This window comes from Ceratotherium simum, chromosome 32 (assembly GCF_057802395.1).
Source record: "Ceratotherium simum simum isolate JZ-2026a chromosome 32, ASM5780239v1, whole genome shotgun sequence".
Lineage (NCBI taxonomy): Eukaryota > Metazoa > Chordata > Mammalia > Perissodactyla > Rhinocerotidae > Ceratotherium > Ceratotherium simum.
In genome coordinates, this window is record NC_141931.1 from 2625314 (window position 1) to 2651276 (window position 25963).

The window sequence follows — 25963 nt, forward strand, 5'->3', positions numbered from 1 at the left end:
CCTCCTGTGAAGGTTGAGTTGTTACCCAAAGACATCATCCAGGCTTAGAAAAGTCCAAGTTCAGGAACGCAGGATCTGGGAGTGGAAATGAATGAAGTCCTGGAAGCTTTAACTTGCTGTCTTCTCCTTTCTAAGTGTGCTGGGATGCAGGCCATAATGCTGTTCAGAAGTCTTGCCGTGGAATCCCAGCATCAGGGAGATGATAGCACTTGGAAGCCCTGGCAGGTGGAGGAGAAAGAGTTCCTGAAGTGGGCAGTTAGCAGACTCGCGTGTTTTTCTTCCCTGGTGTGTGCGTGGAATACCCCAGGGGAGTGGTGGAAATACATGAACAGGGGAAAGCTTCGAGGGTGGAGTAGCATTATTTCCAAGATCTCAGATATAATTTGGAAATTGACTTTTGTATTTTTTTGATTGGGAAAAGAATAATGCCCTTTTGCATCCCCAATAATTGGATGCCAAGTGCAGGTGTGAAATTCACTAGCATTTGGAATAGAATTTTGTACTTAGGCCAAAAAATAAATTGTTAGGGCTGAGAAGTAGATCGCAGAAATGAAAAGGCCGAAGATATAAGCTGATATGTTTAAAAAAATCTTCACTGTGTACCTATCCTTTTGTAAATTGGTGATGAGAAGGACATCTGTTAAGTCCTGGACCCTTGGCAAACTAAGTAAAACCAGTTTTAATCAGGAATATCTCCTTGTGAGTTGTGCGCAGACCCCAGCAAGTCACCAGTCTCTGCCAGAAAGAAACTAGGAGTGAGCCCTTGAGTACACTTTACTGAATGACCTGGTTGGTAGGTCTATTTTCACCATGCTCCGGGAAAACACCCACATTGCTGCTTTGGTCTCATGAGGGCTGATTTTCAGAGATAACAGAACCAGAGTGGGGTGTTTTGGGTGAAGTGATGGAGAGGTTGACAAGGGAGTCACCCTAAGCAATTGGATAGATTTCCATGGGGCATTCCTGGCTATCTACTGTTGTTGAGTGGAAAACACGTTGGATTGGTTTCATGTGTTAAGATCTGGCACTTACCATTTTTCAGTGACATCTTCTTCGATAGTATTTACTTTGTGCACTTTTTCTCAGAGACCAGAACTTTGGAGTGACTAACATATAAATGATAGTGGTAAAGCTCATTCATAAAATATGATTCCTCTCTTTTATTCTGCTCTTCTAACCAACACACTTTTGCAACGGGCAATATTTGTTTGGTTGCAACTATAGGCAGGGCATACTAGGCCACTTTATTTCCTTTAATAAGTATGTACAATGCCCCGTAACATTGTTTAAGGTGATGTGGTGGGGGGGATGTGTTAAGAGAGGAAGGTTTAGGGAGCTTGTTATCTTTTGTTGCCAGTGGAACACAAAAGAGCAGACCCACCATGCAGTCACATTTCAAACCCCTATTTGCATCACATCTACTATCATCCTATTGGCCAAATCAAGTCACATGGTCAAGGCCAATGTCAATGGGTATTAGTTTTCTATTGCTGCATAACAAATTAACACAGACTTAGCAGCTTGAAACAACACACATTTATTATGTCATTTTTTGTAGGTCTGGAGTCTGGCAACGGCTTAGCTGAATCCTCTGCTCAGGGTCTCATCTAGGTGCAGTGAAGGTGTCAGCCAGGCTGGGTTCTCACTTGGAGGCTCCACTAGAGAAGGGCCCACTTCCCTGCTCCTGGAGTTGTTGGCAGCATTCTGCTCTTTGCAGTTGTAGGATTCGTGGCAGTCTTTTTCAAAGCCAGAAAAGAGAGAGATGAACTAGCAAGATGGACTAGCAAGATGGACACTGCATTCTTATATAATCACGTAAATGTAATCCTATACATTCCTTGACCTTTGCTGCCGTTCATTGGATAGACGCAGGTCACAGGCCCTGCCCTGTGGGAGACCACACAAAGGTGTGAATACCAGGAGGCAGGGATCGGGGGGCCACCTTAAAGTCTGTCTGTCACAAATCTTTGCTGAAGAATTTACCCTGCCACAGGACATGACATACAAACTATATACATGTTAAGTGGTTGTGATGAAGGCATAAACTTAAGAAAGAGAAACACACATGTAAGTTCTGTAAATACTGTAAAACAGTATTTGGGTCGGAGGACAATTATTATTGAAGAATTGAAAGGAAAAAATGAACATGGGCTGGAGTAGTTAGGAAAGGCTTCAAGAAGTAGAATTTGGTTTCCTTGACTTACTGGTGGAATTGGAAAGATGGAAAGAAAAGGAGAGGGTATTCCAGAAAGAAAGATATGAGCAAATTTACCTTCCTCTCTTCTTTAGTAGCTTCTCTTCTCTTGTACTAGCCATTATAATCCTCTCCCCTTCTGAGCACCAGGGAAAGCCTGCCTTGACACAGTCCCTCCCTGCTGTCTACCTTCTCTCTTCCCTTCTGTTTTACTCTTTCTTCTATGGGAAGGATCGTGTATAGCAAGATGATACCTTCTTGTTAAAAAAAAATGAGTGTGGTTCTCCCTTCCACTGAATTCTGGATCTTAAAGCTATGCCCTCTATTCTAGTTTTCCAGATTTCCTTCGCATAATTAAAAATGCAAATGTTAAAGTATTTTTAGTCCATAAAGAATTAATCAGTCACATCACAAATTCCTCTCTCTCAGCGCATGCTGGCCTGAAAGACAGGTCAGAACTCAAGCCTGAGGGCAACGTAGATCGGAAGGAGCAGACCATTTAGGAGAGACAAGACCATATGAACAATATACGATTGTCAGTTTTTTAATATTTGGGACTGTAACTAGGGGACCACTGGCCTTATCTTGGTGCAGTGAAAGTAAATAGCCTAGAAAAGCAACATATAAAATAGACAGCATTTGCAGAATATAAAGTAGAGGTTGTAAGCTAGCAGGCAACAGACCTGTTTTGTTTTTGTTTTTGTTTTTTTTGGCTCACCTAGGATGAAAAAATAAAATAAGCCAACATTTAAAATTTGGAGAGAAAAACTATTTCTGACTTCTCTTAAAAAAAAAAATTAGAAGGCAACACAGACCCACATCCCTTCAGGGCAACAATCCACTGGAACCAAGTAAGGGCCCCCACTTTCTAGATCACACATATTACTCCCATTTGTCACAGAACGTACATGGGTGCTTGCAGTGCAGTGGGGCCTTTTCACTCTTTAGTTAATTGCTCTGCAGGCAGTAGAATTTGTCCCAACTATGAAGCCTGCAGGCATTGTTTTCAAAGTATTGTCATAGAGCACCTGCAGTGCTTTTGAATAGATGCAGATTCCTGGGCCCTGCACTGGACTGACTGAATCGGAAGATCATATCAAGGTGAGTATCAGCATTTTTTAACCAGCATGGATCATGATTCTCGTGTACGCGATGTGTATTCATGAGAACCACTGTTATAAAGTTTCTTTTCTCCCTCACTGTTCCTGAGGGGTGGTTGGCTTGGCATGCCTGTGGAGTGCAGGTGCAGGACAGCCTCCAGTGCTCACCTGCCTATAAGATCGTTGCTAGTCAGCATGAATTGGCATTTTCAGCTACTTTTGCTGGTGAAGCACAATACAGTCATCCATTCTGAAAGTTCTAAAGTTTAGTACATTGTGTGATCTACCTTTGACAGGAGAGGGTACAATCTCCATTGTAATCATGGATGGGAAAGATTTGAGTTGCATATAATTCAGGGTTACATTATGCATGCCAGGTTAGGAATCTCCATAGTGTGTGATCCAAAGCACTCTTTCTTAATCTGGTCAGAAAAAATCCCAGATCATTACTGAATGGAAACCAACCCTCTTCAAGTAGTTTTAAAAAAAAATACACACACATAGACACATGCACACACATACATATATACCTGTATGTGTTTAAAAGCAAGTTCCAGTTGGGCTACAAATACCCATGTGAAGGGGAGGCTAAGTATTTGTGTTGGATTTAAACTGTCCTATGTCTATCTGTGGATTTTTTACACAAAAAGCATCTCTATAATTCCCCTCCTCATCTCTCCTTTCTGTGGACTATCAGTAAATTATGATTTACTGACTCCTCATTAAGAGTTTTATTGTCTCACCCATCTGATTAACTTAGGTGATATCTTCATTATATTCCTCACAAAAAATAATGAGCAACTCTAAGTTGTCAATGAACCTAAATATAAGTTGATTGGGGTGTGTAAGGATTAGCCACAATGCTGATGACTATTTAAAATTTCCTTTAGCTTTCTTGGCAGAAGAGCTAACCAAGAACTTTAGAAGAGCAAATATGAGTTGTTGGCCCATTATAGACTGGCCTAAGAAGCAGAACTGAGCAGTTGCAATGGTTTCATCTCTTGAAGCCAGGATTTCACCTTCAGACTGCCAACTGTTGTTCCCCAAGGATGCTTGATGGTCTTCCAGTCTTTGGAAGTCATCATTCATCATGAAAACCATCATGAAGTTTTCCAACTTCAGCCTTGGAGTGGCGTTGCTCGCCTTAGGCATGTCGGGCAGCTTTCTCTAGAACGTAGAAGAAAGGAGCGAGGAAAAGAAGGTGAAACAGTGGTCTCACCAGCTGCTCAGATTTGGAAATAAGGGCAACAGTGACTTCCAGAACTTGTCTTATACTATGAGAAACATTCAGGTCACCAGAATTTAAAATTAAGGACACAGGGTCAACATCCCTTGTTGGGAGATTGCACTTCCAATTAATCACAAATAGTAAGAGGTCAGTTTTCATCAGTGGTTTGGGCTTCATGAACCTAATCATTATGGGATTAAAACTGTCTATGCTACATGAAAATAATAGAGAAATATTTCTAGTTAGACTTGTAAAATACTTTGTCGGTCAAGCCTCCCACAATCCTCCTGTTAAAAGCTATGAAGTATGTCACAGCTGGAAAGATAGCAGTGAGATAAATGAATGTTCACTTTCCTATCTCTTTGTCTTAGGAATCTGACTATCCTCATGCCTACACCATCACACAGAGAGTAAGGAGTTCTATAGATTGGGCGTTACATGGGGAAACTATTATTGAAAATTTCTGTGTTCAAAAATATAAGATGCTGTCTCTATAATATTTTTAAAAGCCTGTGGGAATAACAACCTGCCTGGCTTAAAAGTATGGAGGGGAAGTTTTGAAGCTGTACCCATACGTGGACTGAAGGCTCATGCTGTCAAGTAGCACATTTTACAGACCCATTAACATTTAATGTTCTCAGGCAGATCAGTTCAAAAGATTTGTCAGAAGAAGAATGAAGGGAAGACAAGCTTTTATTGACTGGAAAAATAATCAAATTGAATGTATTGACAACATATTTCAGAAGCTCTAATGAAATTGATAGAAACATAAAGGTGACAGGGACCCACCCACTAGATTAAATGATGAAAGACTATCCCATATTCTTGGAAGATATTAATATTGTGGTCCTATACATGAACATTTTCAATTTGAGATTTTTAAGCCTTTGGAATTCTTCAGAATATGTGGAATTATATGAAGACATATGTTAGTCTGAGAATTTTATATACTCTACTATGACAGACTTTCTCTTTCCACGCTGCCTCTCACAAATCACATTACCCAGGGGAGTGTGCAGCCAAAGAACCCACATACACACAGAGTAACCAGGGCAACGTGTTTTCAATGAAGAGCCCTGCTCTTCCTAATAGCTTACAGCTTCCCATTCTGCTAGCAGCTTGGAGGGTATATATGGTAAATATAAGACTTGGTTCTTGTCCTCAAGAAGTCTGAGGTTGTGTTGGGGAGACGGTATATGCTAATGTGCTTGAACAGCTTTCCTGAGAAGATGCAACTTAGTGCTCAGGGAATGGAGCAGATCAGAAGTGCGTGAGATTTAAGATCGATTTAACTTTGGTCATCGCTATTACTCTTGCAGAATACTGTTTTTAGAATTTGTATGATTTTGTAAAGGAGGGGCTTTGGAATCTGATATGCATTTTACTAAGTGATACAATATGGCATAGTGAAATGAGGGCTGGACTAGAGGCCAGAAAAATCTGGATTCTAGTCTCACTTTCTCCCCTGGGTGGCTGGGAGACTTGATTCAAACAAATCACTTATCTTCTTTGAATGTCAGTTTCTACATCTGTGTGTGTGTGTGTGTGTGTGTGTGTGTGTGTGTGTGTAATCCTGCTTTCTGCACCTAACTTATAAGCTTTTTGTGAAGATAAAGCAAAATTCAATGCTATAAAATAGAAGTCAGCATTATTATTAACCTACTGGTTAAATCAAACTATCACCTGAAGTTATTTTAAAAATGCTTTTCATTTCTATAGTTAATACTGTATGGTGTACTTAAAAATTTGCTGAGAGGGTAGGTGTTAAATGTTCTTACCACAAAAAATAATAAATAAAGAGGGTAGGTGGAAACTTTTGGAGGTGAGGGATATGTTTATGGCACAGATTATGGTGATGGTTTCACGGGTGTATATTTATCTCCATACTCATCAAGTTGCATACATTAAATATGTACAGCTTTTTGTATGTCAATCATACCTTAATAAAGTGGTTTTAAAAGTGCAAAAAAAATGCTTTTCATTTATGCTGTGACTGTTGCATTTTTTGTATAGACCTCTGATAACTCATAAATAGGAACTTCATATGATGGCATTATGAAAATGATACTGTACATTCGTGAGGCTATATTGTATGGTGTTATCTCATTTGATTGTTACAAGTATGATATTTAGACCAAAAGTGATTATTATGTCCACTTCATATATATAAAGAAACCGCAGCTCACAGGCAGTAAGTGCCTTAGTCTCAGAAGGCGGAGGAGCTGGGACTGGACCCTGGTTTTCTGACTTTTAATGCAATGTCCTCTCCAAAAAATTTTGCTGCCAACACCTTGCCAGATTACAGAAAGTAAATGAGGCTTTTAAACAACTGTGTAAAAAAGAAATGTCTGAAAATACTGCTCACCCTCTTAAATATCTGTCTGAAATAACTTCAGTAAGTCTTAATCATAAGAACAAAATTAAAACATATTTTAAATGCCCAGATATTGTTTGAAAAAATTCACTTCCTCTTAAACAGTGTCATTTCACAGCAAGCTGCCATTTTTTCCTAGCAACTGCAATTCACAGATTGTATTTCTGAAGGATGTTCATTGTTGCCCCTTCCCTCTTTTAGCAACAGATCAACTCCTAGCAACCACGATCGGATACAGCGTCTACGGCAAGAATTTCAGCAAGCAAAGCAGGATGAAGATGGAGAAGACCGAAGACGTACCTATAGCTTTGAACAACCCTGGGTGAGTGTTTGGTTCTTTGGCACAATGAATACTCCCACAATTTCCCTGCGGTAAAAGCCACTAAGCAATGATCTCAGTCGTTTATGAAACGAGACAAGATGGAGCCAAATTCCTTTGACCTTTAACATACTGACCTTTCCCTCATTTCCATCTGGGTTTCATCATTGCTAATTTCATTTTATATCTTGTTGCACCATCTGTCCATTGCATAATAGGTTTCATTTGCCTTATGACAAGACATAGCAAAAGTATTCTTGCTCTCAACCATACATTTTTTTAAGGTTAGTAAATATTTTTGTATATACATTTTTCTCAGAATCAGAGCCAAAATAAATTAGTTCAGCACATGTCTATTCAGTATCTACTATACACAAAATGCAGAATTTAGTAATTCTGGATTCTTTGTTCTTCCTTATCCCCTTTGTGTGTTTGTTGAATCCCTTTGTTGATCTCCCTATATCCCTGTTTGAGTCCATCCTCCACATAGCCACCTCAGTGATCTTTCTGAAGTGAAACTTTGAGTGGCCTCTCAGTGCCCACAGATGAAGCCCAGATTCCGCAGGGTGGTGTGCCAAACCTCCCCAGTCTGGCCCCAGACTTCTGCTCTGATGTCGTGTTTTGCCCAGGAGATGATGGCACTTCTGGGAACAGGAGGTGTTGGAATGGATTTGGGGATCTGAGATGATGGGAATTTTGAAGAATCTCTTTGGAAACTTGAGAGAGAGTCAATTAGGGATGAATAAGTAAGCTACTTGAGGTAGGAAAATCTAGCTGAGGGTATTAGTAGGTCCAATCAACATGTGACCACAGCCAACAATGCTTAGAGGACTGGGAACAGAAAAAACAATTTTTAGACTAATTCTGTGATAGAGATTGGCAAGGCAGACATGGCAGAAAGTCAAAGAAGGCACTCAAGAGTCCTGGGAGGATACTGGTGACGCATCACCCCGTCTGGGAAGGGTAGTAAGTACAGCTCGAGAAATGATTTCTCTGGTTGCCTGGGAGCACACAAGAGGGGTCAGTAGTCTAGGGGTTGTAAAGCCTAGGAAGTTGTGGTCATGAGAACACATTTTTTGGAGTCCAGGATCTTGGAGGTGGCACAGTGTTGGATGACATTGAGGTCTAAGGCGTGCCATCCATGCATGTGAGTTACTGAAGTAGAGGAGCTTAGGGTCCAAAAAGTCAATGGGTTCAGTTCAAAGTGTTGGGAATATAATTACACTACATATTTGGGAGAGTAGTGGCAGAAGGAAGAATGGTGTTAGGAAAGGCTTGACATGAAAAAATGATCCTGTTTTATTTGGGGAAGGGTAAACTTCCCAACTGACGTTGACCTGAGAGGTTGGTTATGTTGTAGGGAAGGAGAGAGAAGGGTGGAAATGAAGTAGGAGCCTTCAATGCTAGATTGAAAGTTTGAGGAAGGATGGTATCAGGACAGAACACTGGCCCACTAGCCAGCTGACCTGGCTCTCCAGGCCTCAGTTTTCTTAAAGAAAACTGTAACCAGAACCTTTTGGTCGTAAACCAAAAGGGTCAGAATAGATGTAGTAAAGTCAGTTGTTAAACCCTTTGTTAAAACGAAAATTTAAGAGGAAACTGAGTGTGTAAAGTAAAGCAAGTGTGAGCAGAGCTCCCCGGGTTGAACACAGAGGCCTCTGTGGATGCAGGTAACTGCTGCCCTAGATTAGAGCTTCTCCAGGTGTGGCCACAGACCAGCAGCGTCGCATCACCTGGGAGCTTGTTATAGGTGCACATGCTTGGGCCCTGCCTCAGACCTACTAGATCTGAACCTCTATGCCTGGGCCCAGGAATCTGTATTTTAACAAGCCTTCCAAGTGGTTCTGAAACATGTTCAACTTCGAGAAGTGCTGCTCTAGAGTTTAGATCATCTCTGAAGTCCTTTTTGTTCCTAAAATCCAACACTCTTAATATACTCTACACAAAGCCAGAAACCTATAAGGTTTTTGATCTTAGGATTTAGTGACCAAATTGGAGTTGGTGGAAGGTTAATTTTGTGAATGAAAGGAGAACAAGGAGAAATGGGAGAAGCAGTACTAATTTGAAGGGCTTTATCTTAGTTCAGGTGGGGAAGATGGGGCCTCAGAACAGGCAATTGGCAATGGACCAGCATCCAGGAGTAAAAACTCCTCATGAAATCAATCCTAGCCTGACTCTTGAGAGGTTATAACACAAGTTCAGCAGATTTAATATCTAAGAAAATCTCTAATTGTCTTCTGCAACAATATTACTATTAATGATATTTTTAATAATGTAGTTTATTTTTCTAGATGATCAAGTAAATTGAGTCATTCCCATGTAGCAATATGATAGAATTATGTTAATGTACTTAATATGGTTTGCCATAATTGACTCTATCTATTCCTATTAGGTTTCTTAAGGCAGGATTCTTTTGTGATAAAGAATCGTGTAGTAAACATCCTTAACATATTTATATTATATTTGCACAAAAGGATTGAAAAGAGACATGAGTACAGTGACAGCCTGAAGGAGAAAACAGCAGCCACACATGGAAATAGTTCTCACACACAGTTCAGCCTGCAAAACCCCGTGTCCCTCACTCCGCAGGCTATACCATGGGGAGCAGCGTCATGCCATTTGACTTTACCGGGAATGTGGATTTCAAACCAGCATATTCCCAACATGTATTCTTTAATTAGTTATTTAAGGCATCAGATTTATTGAGTGCTTACTATGTTCTAGTCACTGTGTTTGGTGCTGGAGAACTAAGATCAGAAAGAGAGAAAGCCCTGAGAACTCTGCAATGGAGCTGATACAAAGGAAAGGAGGGCTTTGTAGTTTCTCATAGGGGTACGCATGGAGTATTAAGCATGGAGGGGCCATGCCAAGATCAGCTGTGGGTGGTCAGGAAAGGCTTGAAAGAACACCTCTTTGAAGTTGGAATATATTTTAAATACATAACTTTGAGAAACAGAGAAACATATCTTTGGGCACTAAGATTGATTGGATTTATTTCTGGTTGGTGACATTGTATCTACATGCAAGATTTCCAAGTTTATTTGAGGCTAAACGAGCATTTCCTACTTCTTAGCTCTAGATGTTTTTTACTGGGAGATGTGGAAATGATTTGATATCCAGTTGGGTTTCTTTATAAGATTTTTTTTTTGAATGGGGGGGTGAATAGGTTGGCATATGTTTCTATGTCCATGTTAGGAAAAATGTTCGAGAAAATCTTATACATTTAGAAACTCAGCTACTGAAGGTCGTAAGGCAAATTATTGTATATCAAAATGCCATAGCAACTTTAGACAGACAAGTTGGCTTGTATTATCATTTCCTGTAATGAGTGAGCAGGGAATTATTTGGATGACAGGCTGATTACCTCAGGAGTGGAATAATTGCCTAAATTGTGGGTCAGAAGTTGACCTTTTCTTTTCTTTTTATTTATTTTTTTCATTTTCAAACAATCGGGATCTTGCTGTGTACTCCCCATTCTACTGATCATGTAAATGAACTTAAAGTGACTGTGATTCTACTTAGTGTATTAATTTTCTTACCAATTGTCATTGTTGCCTTACTAAGAGCTGCTCAGTTGTTCAGAATGAAGCGTGGTCTATGGTTTTTATTATCTGTTTTACAAAACGAGCTATGAGTATCTTGGAATCTTTTTTTCTTTTCCCGTATGTGTTCTGACCTTGAAAGGTCACTGTGTTTGGAACAGATGAGACCATGATCTCCCCACTGGGATGGATTGTAATCATTTTAGTTTTAAGGAACCACAAACTTATCCTCAAGCTGTGTATACAACTTTGACCATATTAGTTGAAATTGTCATGCTTGTTAGAAATGCCCACACACCAAGTGCAACCAGATGTATCATATAGAAAAATATCCAAGCCAATTACTTTCCATACAGAGAGAGATGCTGCAGAAAATCCATCCAAGTAGCCCTTTTCAAGTCATCCATTTCTAAAATGTTCTCTCTAAACTCTAGCAGTACGGAATGCACCTGTTCCTGGGCTTTTGTTCAAAATAATGTTTGGGGCTGAGGGAGCTGATTTGTGGCACAAAAGGTCTTTGGATGAGCAGAGGCCCAGAAAATTTCCTTAGCTCCATAATTGAAGTGAGTTCTGTCCCAAGTTGAGTGAGAGTCAAAGAAGAAGAAAAAACAAATTCTCCCCTACGTAGTGCCAGGTGCAACATAAATAAAGCAGCAAGTTGCTTTAAATCTTTCTTAAGATAATGGAACAATAGCTGAGGTGAGGGTTATTATCACAGAGCTCAGATATGGACAGGACTTAGTGTTGCTTTTAAAAGAATTAAATTGCAGGCCGCAGACGTAAGTACAGTATGCTGTTAAAACTTTGCAGATACCTGAGTGTTGCCCACAAGGAGACTTGCTGGCTGAGACGACTGATAGATGGGATAATGGAGCCTTTAATAGCTATATTGCTAAATCCTTTCCATCCCGGGTTATGTAGTGACTAAAAGTAGTTTAGTCCTTCAGATAGAAAATTGATCCTCTGCGATGTGAATATCCTCTTCTCCCCCAAGCTTTCTTCCTAGCTGTCTGTCTTTGAACAAATAAAAAAAATCTGTCCTTTTCTCCATTTTCCTGTCTTGGACTTTTAATGTCTCCTCTTACCCTTTTAGGGTTTTGCCTGCGTTAGTTGGAGAGCCAATCTGCACAGCCACCCTGCACCTCTAGATTGCCTTCCCTGTACCTGGGGAATTTGAGAAAATGATGATTTTTTGTTTTTGTCTTTCTTAAGACTTCAAAGGTATCTGCTGTCATTTGCTCATAGTGGGCCTCCATGCCTTGACTCAAAAAATGCCTTCTTAGTTGACAGCCTTGTGGTAGTGTCACTCCAGTTCAGATTGGATGGAAATCACTTCCCTTGGAAAGCTGCCTGGAGAAAGCCATCCTTGCAGCAAAGGGATACTTTTTATTCATGGCAGAGGCCTCTGTGCTGCTGCAAAGTAGACCCCTTTCTTGCAGCCCTGTGACGCGTCCTCCCCACCAAAGCCTCCGTGACCCATGGACCATTCCACCCCAGAGGCCTCAGGTGGTGGAAATTCCTGAGGCTGCCTTTGGATGCCGTTAGTACACGACACTGGAGGGCTGGCTTCTTTTGTAGAGCCACCCCTTTATTTTCAATATCCCTGCTGCTTAAGATGGGGAAAAAATAGATCCAAACACAGGTTGGGAAAGATGAGATAAAGACAATAGTGTGTTAGGACTAAAACATGTATTTATAAAATCTTTATGAGAGAAATTGGTATGCTCTGCAGATTTTTCAACCATTACTCACATCATTAGTGGCAATTAAGCTTTTCAACATTCAGAACCCACAAGAGTTCAATCGATAGTTGTATAAATATAGTGTGTGATGGGGCAGAAGGGAAGGCTGGGAAAGCAGAATAGATAGACAAAAGTTAACTTTGTTTTGAGTAAAGGTTGTAAATAAGTCTACTGTATAAAATAATTACCAATGTTAGCAATGGCCACTTTTAAACAGAGTAAACAATTTACATTCTTTACATGATTTAGTGGCATAAAAATTATTTTTACCCTTTACCAAATCTTTAAATAAACATTTTTATCAGAGTATGGAATTCATACTAGGATTGTGGCACATTTGAATTGCTGAAATAGGGATTTTAAATCTCAAAGGGATGTCATTGTTCTTTCTGTTTTTATCATAGTCTTCATCATCATTCTCATCATCATCTTCTTCATTTCATCCAAAGCACACAAACTTTTTGTATTTTATTTTTGTTTTCTATACATGCCCTTGGAGTTATGTGAAATTTTCAAAATATTTTTATTATTCATGATTTAAATAGAAAACCTGCCTGAAATGATCATTTATAAGAATATTACATATATGTGTGTATATGTGATTATATACAAGTGCACACACACATATGCTTACATGCTGTTTTTCTTATCTATATGAATAAAAATTACGAGTATTTAAAAATTATTGAATATTTCATGTAAATACTAGTTATATTTTATGTAAATATTTTGTAAATATTAGTTAATAAGAGTAATGAATTTTGTTTCATAAGTGACACATAGACCTTTATATTAAACTCTGAATATCTTAAAATTTTACCTAATTCTAATTAGTACTGAAACTTTGTACGGTGTATATTTATTTTTGTTCTTTCTTTAGTCTGTTAACTATTAACAGTTTTGGTTTTGTATTTTTATTTTTTGTATTATCTATTTTTATTTTGAAAAACAAGTGATTTTATTTAATTGAGAGAAATGCTTAGTTAATGTCTTAATTTAGTGAAACACTATATGGAAGATATTTTTAATATTTTGTTTTACACTAGTAAGTGATACCAAAATTGTGTAGCTTTCCTAAGCTTTATATAATTTTTTATATAGTATAAATAGTGTCTCATTATAATCATGATAAAGACCAGGACTCTGAGCTCATTTACAAAACATAGTTTTCACTTGTGGTTTTAAACATAAGCCATGAAGAGATTCACATACCGTGGCCTCCAGTGTATTGTGTAATAGATAATCATGTATTTATTTCTCTCTTACAACCTCTCTCATTATTATGGCCTTGGCAGCCTTGGCTATTTTTTTACTTAAAAGGTCATTGCTTGTCACCAGTTTCATCACAAACAAGGCCAGGGTGATTTGTAATTTGCACTCTTAAAACAGAGCTATTGCCTGGTATCTGGTGAATCTCCAGAATTATTACAATTATGTTTTACCTGTGTGTTTCCCTGTCTAGATGTTACTCTGTGCTTGTAGTTGTTGATGGTGTTTTATTTGAAAACATGCACTTCTTTCTATGGTTACAAATGATCTCTTTCTTCATTTCTTTCTTTATTTTTGTGATTTAAGACTTTAGATACACTATTCTATTTCTGCCAGAGGGGTGGAAACCACACTATTTAAAAGTCAAGATTGTTGATTGTAATACTGTTCCCACAATTTACATTTTTATGAGATCTTCACTGAAATCAGGAATCAGGTTATTTTTGATTCAGGCCAAGTATAAAACTTGCCAGGATGAACTTATTTAGTTGTTGCTCCGGGCTGGTCAGGTATACAATCTTCCTTGAAATCCATGGCCCAGTAAAGTTTCATCTTAAAGATAAGTGTGATTCTTTTTAATAACCCCCCCTTTTTTTAGCTCTAAAGAAGAGAAATGGAGTAAAATATTAACGGTAAGGCTGACCTTTATATTTCATCATGGTGAGCATAATAATATAAAATAGGTCAGTTCGCTGATACCAAACTCATTCACTCATTTTAAGTTTTCAGACCCCATCTAATGATAATTTCATTATTGGAATTCATTGAGATCCAATCAGATGCTTGCTGCTGATAAGGTTTGAGGTGAAGTGTCAGAAAACACACTGTGGAGGAAACAAAAGCCCTTCAACTTCGTTTTTCCTCTGTCAGAATCAAATTTTCAGGCCTCTGGGAGAAACAACTTAAAAATACACCTGAAATTTCTACAAGAACTTGCATTTTCTTTTCACATCTCTACAAGCAGTGTGTCATAGAACAGCATGAGCTTAAAAAGCTGGTTACTAAATCCTGCTGCAGAATGCCAGGTCTTTCAAGACTGCTTGACACATGTGTACAGCTGGGGCCGAGAGAAAAGGAAAGGAAAATGTGGTTCCTTTTGAGGGCGTAAAGGAAATTGTGCGGTATTTTCTTGCTTGCTTTCCCTGTCCAGTGGCTTCTCGCAAGCTTCCCAGGGCTCACCATGAACAATAGAACAGCCTGGTTTTCTTTTTGGCCAGCCTCATCAAGTGTAATGGAGAAAATGTCTGTCTCCTTTAATGTAGTTGATGAACAATTGGTTGATGCTTTGTTTGCATAAGCAGAACTCACCCAGTGAAGTGTTTTCCTTGCTGTAGGCACCACTGGTGTGTTATGTGAACGGTGTTATGGGCGGGTCTCTGAACACACATTTGTTCCAATGAGTGTGGTTATAAACATCCAATAGTAGAGACTGGGGTATTGTAAAGCTTAATCTCCTCACGCATTATTTTTGTATCGGGATATTTTTAATATGCTCACTGACTATGCCCATATGCTTTGAAATTTTTGTCCTGTCTATTGCCTTGTTATTGCTTACCAACAAATAAGATAACGCTAGCCAGGCAGAAAGAGAACAGTAGGCAATGCTTTCTTTCTGTTCAGACAAAAGCCAACCGCAGGAGCCACTCTTCAAGTAACAAGCCCACATGTTATCTCACAACTCTCCAAATGAATGCTAAGACTCTGTTATTTTAGAAAATTATTATCAAGTCAAAGTCTGCCATTGGCTTTCAACTCTAAAAGAAAATCAATAACTTGTTTTTAACAGACCTTCTTAACTCAGAATATGCCTATTGCACAATGTTGCATAGCACAAAGGGGCCTAGAGGTTAGCGAGTACCAGAAAGGCTTACTTAGTGCATGCCACTGACGCTGTGAGAAACCCTTGTTGGGTGTTCTGTCAAGTGAGAGGCATTGTTGTCTGTTTTGAGCAGAGCTACTTTCAGTTCAGAAGGCCAGGTCTAGAAGGTAAGCTGGAAACTGTCAGTGAGCAGCTGAATGTCCACATTCCTGGATGTCCCTGAATGTCCACAGGGGTTTGATCTACCCAGCGCAGTGTACACATCAAATATCTGATTTTGGTGAGAGGCAGCCATGAGCAGATGACCTGCTGACCAAAGTATTTAGCCAGAAGGATTGAAAATTTCTCTGTAGGATATAATTAACCTAGGTAAAAAATGCCATTTCCTCGTAACTAAGGCAAAATGTATTATAACCAATTCAAGTAGCTATTAGCTTTCAGGTTTATTCTTTTGGTAAGCGTCTCTATTCCCATTTGGCTGCCATTGTGGATTGGAGGAGACCTGTACATGGCTAATAGTGCCTGGTTTCAACTAATCTTGGTCAAAATTTAACTGTCATCCTTTAGTAAAGGAGGAATCAGCTATATTGTAACCTACTGCTTGACTAAAATATGTATCTACCAAACAGATTCACCAGCATGACCAGCGTTCAAGTGTGCACCCATGGACTTTCCCACTTTTGTAAATTATTGTAGCAAAATTTTCATTTTTATTTATTTATTTCTTTGGCATTGACGTCTTCTAGTTTTCTGAGCAGCCTTACTCGCCTATATTTGCTGTATACACAAGGGATGTAAACCGGTATCGAATGTCAGTATTTACCAAACCTCAGTAAGAAGACTAGAAAAGTTGACATCTCAATTTTAAACCATTCTAAAGCCATAATCAAAATTTAAGATGATTATTTGGGGCTCACAAGAGCAATTAGGTGCCTTTTTTCTTAAAGAAACTTGAGAATATTGCACTTGATTTTTTTAAAAATTCACAGAGTTGGCGGAATGTTTCCAGTCCACCTGTAAGAGTCGAACTTTCGTCCGCCAGTCATGTGCCGTCCGTAAGTCCTCCCTCGTTCACCGTGTTCGTTTCCTCCTGCAGCCCGGCTCCCGACCGGCGGCGCAGAGCGGCAGGCACTCGGTGTCCGTGGAGGTGCAGATGCAGCGCCAGCGGCAGGAGGAGCGCGAGAGCTTCCGGCAGGCGCAGCGCCAGTACAGCTCGCTGCCCCGGTACGCCGCGCGCCCTGCGGGGGCCCTGCCTCCGGAGCGCGCCGGCTTCCCCGGCTGATGCGCGGCAGCCGTGGGGGAGCGGCGGGTGGATGGTGGCAATCGTGGCCTAGCTTGGAGGGCCCTTACTGCATGGCGAGAAGACGGGGAGGAAAGGTGTTCAGGAGACGCCAACATTTTCACCCCCAAGCTCCCTAACCGAAAGCGAAGAAACGGGACATATGAGTACTGGGCTTGGGGTCAGACCTGGGTCGTAACTCGAGTATTGGTTCTGTTGCTTCCCGTGTGACCACAGACAAGACAGTTTCCTCACCTGAACGATGGAGAGAGAGCTCTGCTTTTGCTTGGCTCAAGGGTAACCAGAATAAGTGATACTTTGCAAATCCAGAGCTCTGTAGGAGGACAGGGGGTGAACGGTGCATGCCCGGGACTCAGGTGGGAGGACGGGGGGTGAGCCGTCCATGCCCGGGACTCGGGTGGGATCCGTGGTCCCAAACCTGCCTCTCTTGCTGTCCTGCTGTCTCTGCTTGTGCTCAGTGTTGAAGCTCAGAGTGTCCCAGGGATCCCACCTCACTAGCTGACAGCCAACCCAGAGGCTTCGTCTGCAGGGCTCCCTGCCTGGAGGCACCTCTGCTCCGGGGGTTATCTGCCCAAGGCCTAGAAAGCAATCGGGTGACTGAGCCCTAATACGCTGAAATAATAGCCCTTTTCCCATCTAAGTATTTCCTCCATGCACAATCAGGAATAAAAGTATTTTAAAACATTCAGCTTTCCAAACTTCCCTAAACAAGTCACTCCTATAATCACAATTCTTACAGACATTTGTTGACAGAAACCAGGTGACAAAAACATTTTGGGTGGGAAATAGTCCACTTACCATGTTTAAATCAAGTTGACTGTTTTCAATTAAAGCAGAAAATTTCGGGGGTGGGGGCAAATCCTTATCTGTGTAAACTTAACTGACCAATATAAAAGTGATCTTGATTCAGTTCTTAATAAGGATGAGTCCCTTTAAACGCTAAATAGTCACTGTAATAACCATGAGGGACTTGACCACGTAGACACAGGTCAGCCAAGGGAATGTGGATGTGAGTGAAACTCTGTACCAGGATAAGTACTATCTATTGTGGTAACTTGTTCATTCAGTTGGTCTTTCAATCCATAAAGCTATATTGCCTTTGAGGACTAAATTATTTTTTCTTTTAAATAGAAAAATAAGAGTTATTTAGCCCACTGTAGGTAAGAGTCATTGAAGTTTAGGTCTGGACAGGCCCTTGGAGATCATCTTGTCGTACAAGGAAACAACTCAGAGAAGTTAAGTAACTTCCCCCAAGGTCACACAAGCTAGTGCAAAGTTCTGCCAGAATTCAAGCCCAAACCTGCCTGTGCCCTACACCATTGTTTTATAAGGCTCATTGCTACTGGGGGCTTTTGTTCCCAAGTCTGGAATGTTAACAAATGTAGGTGTAAAGTTCCCTCTGTGCTCTACTGCCCTTAGCTTTTGGAAGAAGGTCGCTGTGGATTCAACCCAATGCATCAAATGCTAACCACCTTAAGGATTTTACATAAAGGTTCTTCTGTGTAAAATCCCTTCCTCCAGCCTGTTTGGCTTACTTTCCTTTGGAAAGACGAGTGTGATAATGTGGGTGAATTGACATACCTGGTGTGGGACTGTGATCTTGTTTTATTGACAAATTGTTTGGCTTCATATATTTTAGTCGTATTTGAGAGTACTTAGAAGAAGTGAGGAGAGACATCATAAAGGGTATATGAGAAGAGGAGTGAGTTGGGAAATGCACATGGCGAAGGAAGGGAGGTAGAGAGACGGTGGTGGGAGGGCCTGGAAGGGCAGATGGCCTGGTGGGAGAAGAGACTCTAGGGTCCCAGTCCTCAGGGAGAGGACAAGGATAGATGTGGGTGTTTCCGCTGAACTTCTCCTGGTCACATTCCAGAGTCACTCAATATTCCAGACTGATCGTTTTATCCTCGCATTCCTCTCCCGTCTTCACTCTTTACCCCTCCTTCCCACATGTCCTCCGTGCTTCGCTTCCTTTCTCTCCCTCTCCCTTCCCAGGCACGTGGTGGAAGAATCTGTATTTACATGGAGAAGGGGGTTGCTGTTGCTGGGGCTACGGCTGTCAGTTAGCATTTCCCTAAATAACTAAAACTCTCCCTCTGGGTTAGTTGTAGCTCCGTTATTATTAGTCATTTTATTCTGTGTAGACATGAGAAAAGCAAAAATCCCAAAATGAAAGCATTGTGTAAGTTCAGGCAAGAGGGGCTGGTAGGCGTCTCCATCACGTTCTGTAACTTGAGAGAATAATTCCTCAGTGTGAATCTTCATGTTTGTGAGGAAGATTAAGGAATGTGCCACCTTGCACCCGGCTTGATTTCTTGCAGAGCAGCACTGCTCAACATCAGGCTGTATGTGGAAACCTGGAGGAAAGTAAAGGGCGGAGGGAGCCCACAGCAACCTACACGGGATTGAGTCAGAGCCACGTTTCTGACATGTGATATTCTTCAAAGACACTTGACCTTTGCTTTTTGGATGTTGACAATTAGCGGAGTTTTGTCTAAACAAGTTGGTATGGCATTTGATACCAGAAAGATTTCACACACAGAAGGAGTTTGCTTGCAAAGTGGAGCAGGAAAAAAACAAATGGTCGGGACTCTGTATCAGTCGCACGAGATAAGGTGGTTTGAATTAGAGGAATGTATGTGAGCCAGGGTGGTTTGTAAATTCTAACTGTCATTAAGGAAAGCTATAGAATTCAAGTTACATTTTGAAATGTCAATAAGAAGCACTAGCCAGGTGGTAACATGAGTTTGGAAGGAAAGGGGACCTGACTGGCCCCACTCAATTCTCAATCAGACTAGGGTTTCTTTTTCTATTCCTAACTTAGTTTTCTTTTTTAAATACTTTTTTAATTCCTAAATTAGTTCCTTAGTATCCAAAAGGCAACTCTAAAACTGAGTAGAAGTATGTTCGGTCATAGTCACTGATAGAAAAGACTTATTTAAGATCCTTTATTAAATATTTTTCTTTTTCTTCTTTTCCTGCCATCTCTCTATTTCCTCTTTTTCTTTCCCGCTCCATTGGTTTCACGTCTGTTGGCGTCTGTCTCCCTTTCTTGGTACATCTCATTTCTCGCTGTGTCTCTACACCCTGACATTGTCTCCCCACCAGGCCCATTATTATGTCTCTAAGCTGCTTGTCAGCTTGTCAGCCTTGGTCTTTATATCTTTTTTCATCCTCCTATGTCCTCCTCACCACGTGACTAAATGGCTTTCCTTAGGCGTACGTTTCTTTGGTGTACGTTCTTTACATGGTGATGGTCTTCCAGCCATGTTGGAGGCAGTTGTAATTGTTGAGATAACTATTGCCAAACCAGGATATGTGCTTTGAGTGGATTCAGAAATCTCTAGTGGGCTCATTCCAGGACCAAACACACCTGTGTGTTGGTTATAAAGAAATTCAGCAGAAGGGGGTTGATGTTTTGTTGTTGCTGTGGTTATATGTGGCCTTGGAGCAATCATGGGACAGTTGAAAGCTTCCTTCTTATCTCTGAGGAAGTGTTTGTGGAGTTGCCTTCACGTAGGGAGGGTTCTTTAGTTAGTCTTTGGTGCCTTTCTCCATTCCTTGATGTCTACCCAATCCTTCTGATGAAAGATGGAAAGCTAATATTTTTATTTATTTTTTTCCTTAGTCAGAAAGATGCTCCCCAAAACCCAGAGCTCAATCTTTGAAGACAAAGTGACTATGCCTTCAAACTACTCCTCCAACACGCATTGGTCAGCCATTTACTCCATGCCACACTTTTCCAAGCATTTTACATGTGTTATTTCATGTATTTCTCCCCATGACCCTATGAGGTTAGTTATTATGCTTATTTCACAGATTTGGCAACGTGGACCCAGAGAGCATAACCCTCCCAGGGTCACACAGCTGGAAAACAGCAGACTCAGAATTTGAATGTGTCTGTTTGACCCTAAGCCACTCTCCCACTGTGCCCGGTGCCGAGGTGACTAGTTTTCCAGTGCAGGAAGCTCCTGTTGTCTGCTTCTCGTGTTTATCTACAATCTGCTCATTTCTTATCCTATCCTTAATTAAGAGCTTATTGATACCACTAGCTTCCTTACCAAGAAAGCGTGTGTGTATGTGTGTGTGTGTGTGTGTATGTATGTGTGTACATGTGTACATATGTGTATGTACTTTCCCCACATATCTTACTTCAAACCTCGGGGAGGTCTGCTTCCTTCTCTCTAGACTGCTTAATTTAAAGAAAATTTTAGCTACAAGAAGTTCTTTCTCCCACATTGTCGTAATTTCCATCCCTCACAAATCTTTAGTGAATTCTCAATGTGTTTAAGTATAAAAAGACTCTGTCTTCCTGGAATGATTCAAAACTCAGCTTATGGTGCATATCTGCTGCAGAGTGAAGCCTCAGGCTTTGCAGTGCTGGGGAGTGGAGGATGGAGAGGGTCAGTGCATCTCGGAGGCCAAGGAGGGAAGAGGCGCCATTTCTGCAGCGTAGTCCTGGTTATCTTTAAATGGGTAACTGACCCATGAAAGAACCCTGTTCTTGTTGCTGTAACATCAGTAACAAGTTCGTTGTTTTAGTTCAAGTTTCATGATTAGCGTCAAATCCCTGGTTTCATGCTGGCACTTTCCATCATTCATGTCTCTGGGCAGATTAATTTATGACTTTTTAAGTGAAGATAATCAGTGCTTTAGGCAAATAAACTATTCCATCAAATCTAAGGATTCTTGCCTGGGCTGATTGTACCAATGGCTTGATTCCCATTAAAAGAGAACCAGATAGATACACTGTAGACTGCTCAATTAATCATAGTCAGATCCAGAGATGATGCTGGACATTAGCTCATTTTCCTTATTGAAAACTTCCCTGACTTCATTTTAGACCATATGGAAAATGGGCAGATTTCATCCCAGACCACATTGATGGCACTTCTGAATGTTCAAAAGTGCAAATTGCTTCGTTCCTATGAGAGATCCAATGGCTGCATAGACCTTATTCTCCCTCAATAGGAGTCTTTTTGAACATTCCATCATGTTGTGTGTGTTGATGTGAAAGGCTGGGCAATACATACTGTCGCCAAATGATTTTCTTATTGATAAATGGAGCAATATATTTTGTTTTATTACTCAATTCTCTCTTCCATTTTCAAGGCAAAAAATTAGGGCATGTCTTCCTTTCTGGTGCAAAATTGTTTTACTTTATCATAGCCAATCTTATTGTAAATTCATAAAAGCATCTAGAGACTTGATAGTAAGTTAAAGATGTTTCAGAACAATAATGTTTCCTGAAAATGATGTGCAACTTTACTGCAGAAGTGATAAGAACTTGAAATTTCTCTATGCCTCTGATTTATGACAGAAAGTGCGTTAAGTAGGTTATCCTGGGCTTTGGTGAGGGGAGAGTGTGCAGGAGAATAGTGCTTACTCTACAGACCTCCAGGTTCCACAGCCTTGATGAGCATGTCTTCTGAGGATGTCAGTTACTTACTGACTTATACAACTCAGAAGCCGGGGCTTTAGGGACTGCCTGTTGCATTTTTAATCATAAAGGAGTCTAGACTTAAATCTTTCATAACTGAACTCATATTGTAATCCATTACATGTACTTCATGTTAGCTAGTGTCTCTGGCATTATGGTGGCAGCTGTGTAAAATATTTGTTTTGCTTGTTTAGAATTGAATTGTAACATTGTAAAGCGAGCAATTATTGCCGGGATAGAAGCTGCCAAATCTCTAATACTCCTATACAGCATCTTGCCAGTGTGTCTAAATTGCAGGAGATATTGTTACCCTAAGCAGAACAGACGGTACCTACCAGACACAGAGGAGGACCCTATTTCTGAATAGCCACTGAATCTATTAGTTCTGTCTCCTGTTTAGCGATTGTTTACTTGTCTGAGATTGTGAGCTTGGTGAGGACAGTCATGTTTTAATCCCCCAGCCCCTATCACAGTGTCGGGCATGTACCTGGAACACAGTCATACTTGTTAAAATATTGAAATGCATTTTCCACCTCACCCCTTCCTCCCTCACGCCTCCCCTCTTCCCTCCCTCTCTCCCCTTCTCCCAACCCTCACACTAACCTTTGGGCTTTGCTTTCTAGGCAAAGCAGGAAGAATGCCAGCTCTGTCTCCCAGGATTCTTGGGAGCAGAACTACTCCCCGGGGGAAGGCTTCCAGAGTGCCAAGGAGAACCCCAGGTACTCCAGCTACCAAGGCTCCAGGAATGGCTACCTGGGCGGGCACGGCTTCAACGCCAGGGTGATGCTGGAGACCCAGGAGCTCCTTCGCCAGGAACAGAGGCGGAAAGAGCAACAGATGAAGAAACAGCCTCCTCCTCCTGAGGGGCTCAACAACTATGACTCGTATAAGAAAGTCCAGGACCCCAGTTACGCCCCTGCCAAGGGGCCCTTCCGGCAGGATGTGCCCCCCTCCCCTTCTCAGGTCGCTAGGCTGAATAGACTCCAGACTCCTGAGAAAGGGAGGCCTTTCTACTCCTGAGTAGGAGAAGAGCGGATGCTTCATGTTAGGCAATAAAGGACATTTTCCTATGAAGACTTGTATTTTGGGAGTTTTTTTAAAACCTCGATGGTACTATGGAATATTTGTGTTGTTGGTATCAGTGCCTTTAAGCAGTATGGACAAAGAAATGGAAGGCCTTAATGTCTTTGCCACCATGTCTCAAGTGTCCATTTCATGGAAGAATTTCCCACCATCTGACAATCATCTTTTTGAGGCATTCGTATCCTCTGCATCTCTCTGGAGAACCAGGAATCTTGGCCCAAATCATGAGATGTCATGGCTTTGTGTTATAGCCCCTACAACTGTGGTGACAAATTACCTTGAAGTTGAGGGGGATGTTGATCCCTCTTTTGTCTCTTTAAGTTTTCTTAGATGTGAGGCGACATTGCAGTCTCCTCCTGGATGCAAGTGGTGACATACACCAGAAATTGAGGCTTGACGGTACATCACAGCAGTCATTTATAATACTTTGTAATTAGTATGGTTTCCCTTTTCCGTCTCAGCTTCTTGTAACAGGAAGGTTCCTTCATCCTATTAAAGATGCTAAGCCATATTCCAACACTGTCTGGTTATCATGGGGTCCTTTTATAATTGCCTTATGACTCAACATCACCAGTAAAGTGATCATTCTAGTCTGTGTTCATATGTACGCCTGTTCAGTCACGTTCCTAACACATGTCTTGAGTCACCACAGCTCTGTGTGGGGAACGTGGGAGATGGGAGTGACCCTGGAGGGGACGGACCGGGCCTGCTGACAGCCCTTGTGTATCATGATGTGGGAGGTGGTAGCTGAGAAAAGAATTCTCCCAGGGTGAGCTTCTGGCCCAGTACATCCAAGTAATTATTTTAATTAGTTTTTGTTTGACAGGTTGGCAGGAAGGGCATAGATAAATCAGACAGTTGTTTGGGATTCTAAAAACTCATCTGCTTTCCACAGTTTTTAAAGTTGGTTACAATTGACATTTGTCTAGTGCATCCACGTGCTGTCTCTGCCTGGTGATGCCGTCCATGCTACTAAATAATTCTGCCATGAAATGGAAAAGACAAATAAAGGAAAAGCCATTACACATCACACAGAGAACATCTTGGGTCCCAAAACAGTGTGACAAAAGATTGCTCTCGTGTCAGTATTTTAACGTACATGTGGGTCACGAGAGCCTTGGTTGCTCCTGGGTTGTCATCTGTTGGCTGAACGTCATGTATCGTAAACCACGGCTGCATTACTAAAGTGCCTGCAAATCTCGATGTGCAAAAAGCTTGAGACGAAAGCTCAGCGTACCATGTATTAACAAAAAAGAAAAGGAAAAAAATACATATACTGATATGCCTATTTTTTTTTATTGGCACATTGTATTTTTGTGTCCACTTGTTTCTAGAAAATATGTGAAGTGTCCTTACACGTACCTGTGTCTCTTTTGCATTTCTGTGTAACAATTCTGTTTGTTCATAATGTGAGGCGATGTTTAAATGGTGTCACCAGTGTAAGCGTGGTGACCTTCGATGACAGTGGCTCTTTCTCACAGCCTTCCCTGAGCTGTGAGAAACAGCTTTCCCTGTATATATGAGACTTCTAATAAAGGCATATTTCTTCCTGGGTGTTTTTTGTGGTGTCTGTAGTATTCCTTTGGAAACTCTCCTAGCTGGGGTTTTTTGAAATTATATTAGCAGATGTGATTTTTTTTTCATACTTAGAGAAAGTTGAAAGTTTCCTCATATCTGTGTGCAGACATGGAATGGGTGATTGATTGCTTTTTTGAACACCTGAGGAGAGAGGGAACAGGAAAGAGAAGGACCTTCTTAATGAGTCCACTGGAAGGTCCAGGCCACAAAAAGAAGCCTGGGGAATTCTGAATTGAAGGAGCCAATACACTAGAACTAAATAAAAGAAAAATTATACCGAAAGCTACATAACGTTTCCATCATTGCCCTTTGCTCCCTTTGGATCATTTCAGCAAGCCAGATGTTTTGACTGAGTCCTAGCCTTGCATGCTGTGAGCCCAGGGTAAAGTCCAAATTCTAGTCTGCTTCCAATACTAACCCGGTTCTTATTTCCCAAATTATAAAATAAGGCTTTGCTGTTTCTTTTAGACAGACACTCATTAATATTTGTACAGTGCTTTGAAGGAATGAAGGCAATACATCCCTAGGTATGTCTTGAGCGCAGATATAGATGTGGTCCCCACCCAAAGGGCACGCTTTGCAGAGACCTGTTGAAGATGCCCTCCTTGTGCAGTGCCTGGCCTGAGTTGGTTGTATAGCAGCCCTCATCCTGTCACTCAGTCCAAATTCTATCACCTCAGTATTAGTAACGAGAGGTGTATAACAAGCCAAGGAACTAACACGTCTTTGGTTCTTATATGCATGCGTGTGTAGGAAAGTAGAAAAGGGAAGATGGACAGATTTGTTAATTTTCTCGCTGACCAGGAGGCCCACTGCAAATGCCAAAATTCGCAGGTTATTCATCTCAACTGACAGAAGTAGAGCAGGAGAGGTAATACTGAATGTTATGGGGACCCAGATCACAAAGGGATTTATGGATTAAAACTGACAACTTGAGCCACACTGAGAAGAGGAGGAGGACTAGATATAGGTCAG

The 25963-nt window shown here is 40.9% G+C and overlaps 1 protein-coding gene across 17 annotated transcripts in view; it reads left to right on the forward strand.

Moving 5' to 3' along the window:
* The window catches only part of PARD3 (par-3 family cell polarity regulator), a 623149-nt gene extending 598184 nt beyond the window's left edge, over positions 1–24965 (forward strand). For 16 of the 17 annotated variants that reach the window (XM_087420636.1, XM_087420634.1, XM_087420623.1 and 13 more), the window contains 3 exons: positions 7098–7218; positions 16684–16811; positions 22951–24965. In XM_087420636.1, the coding sequence (XP_087276762.1) occupies positions 7098–7218; positions 16684–16811; positions 22951–23347 (646 nt within the window). In that variant the 3' untranslated portion in view covers positions 23348–24965. The remainder of the gene's footprint in view (positions 1–7097; positions 7219–16683; positions 16812–22950) is intronic. The other variant, XM_087420635.1, reaches the window with a different exon arrangement.
* Positions 24966–25963: the final 998 nt, after the last annotated feature.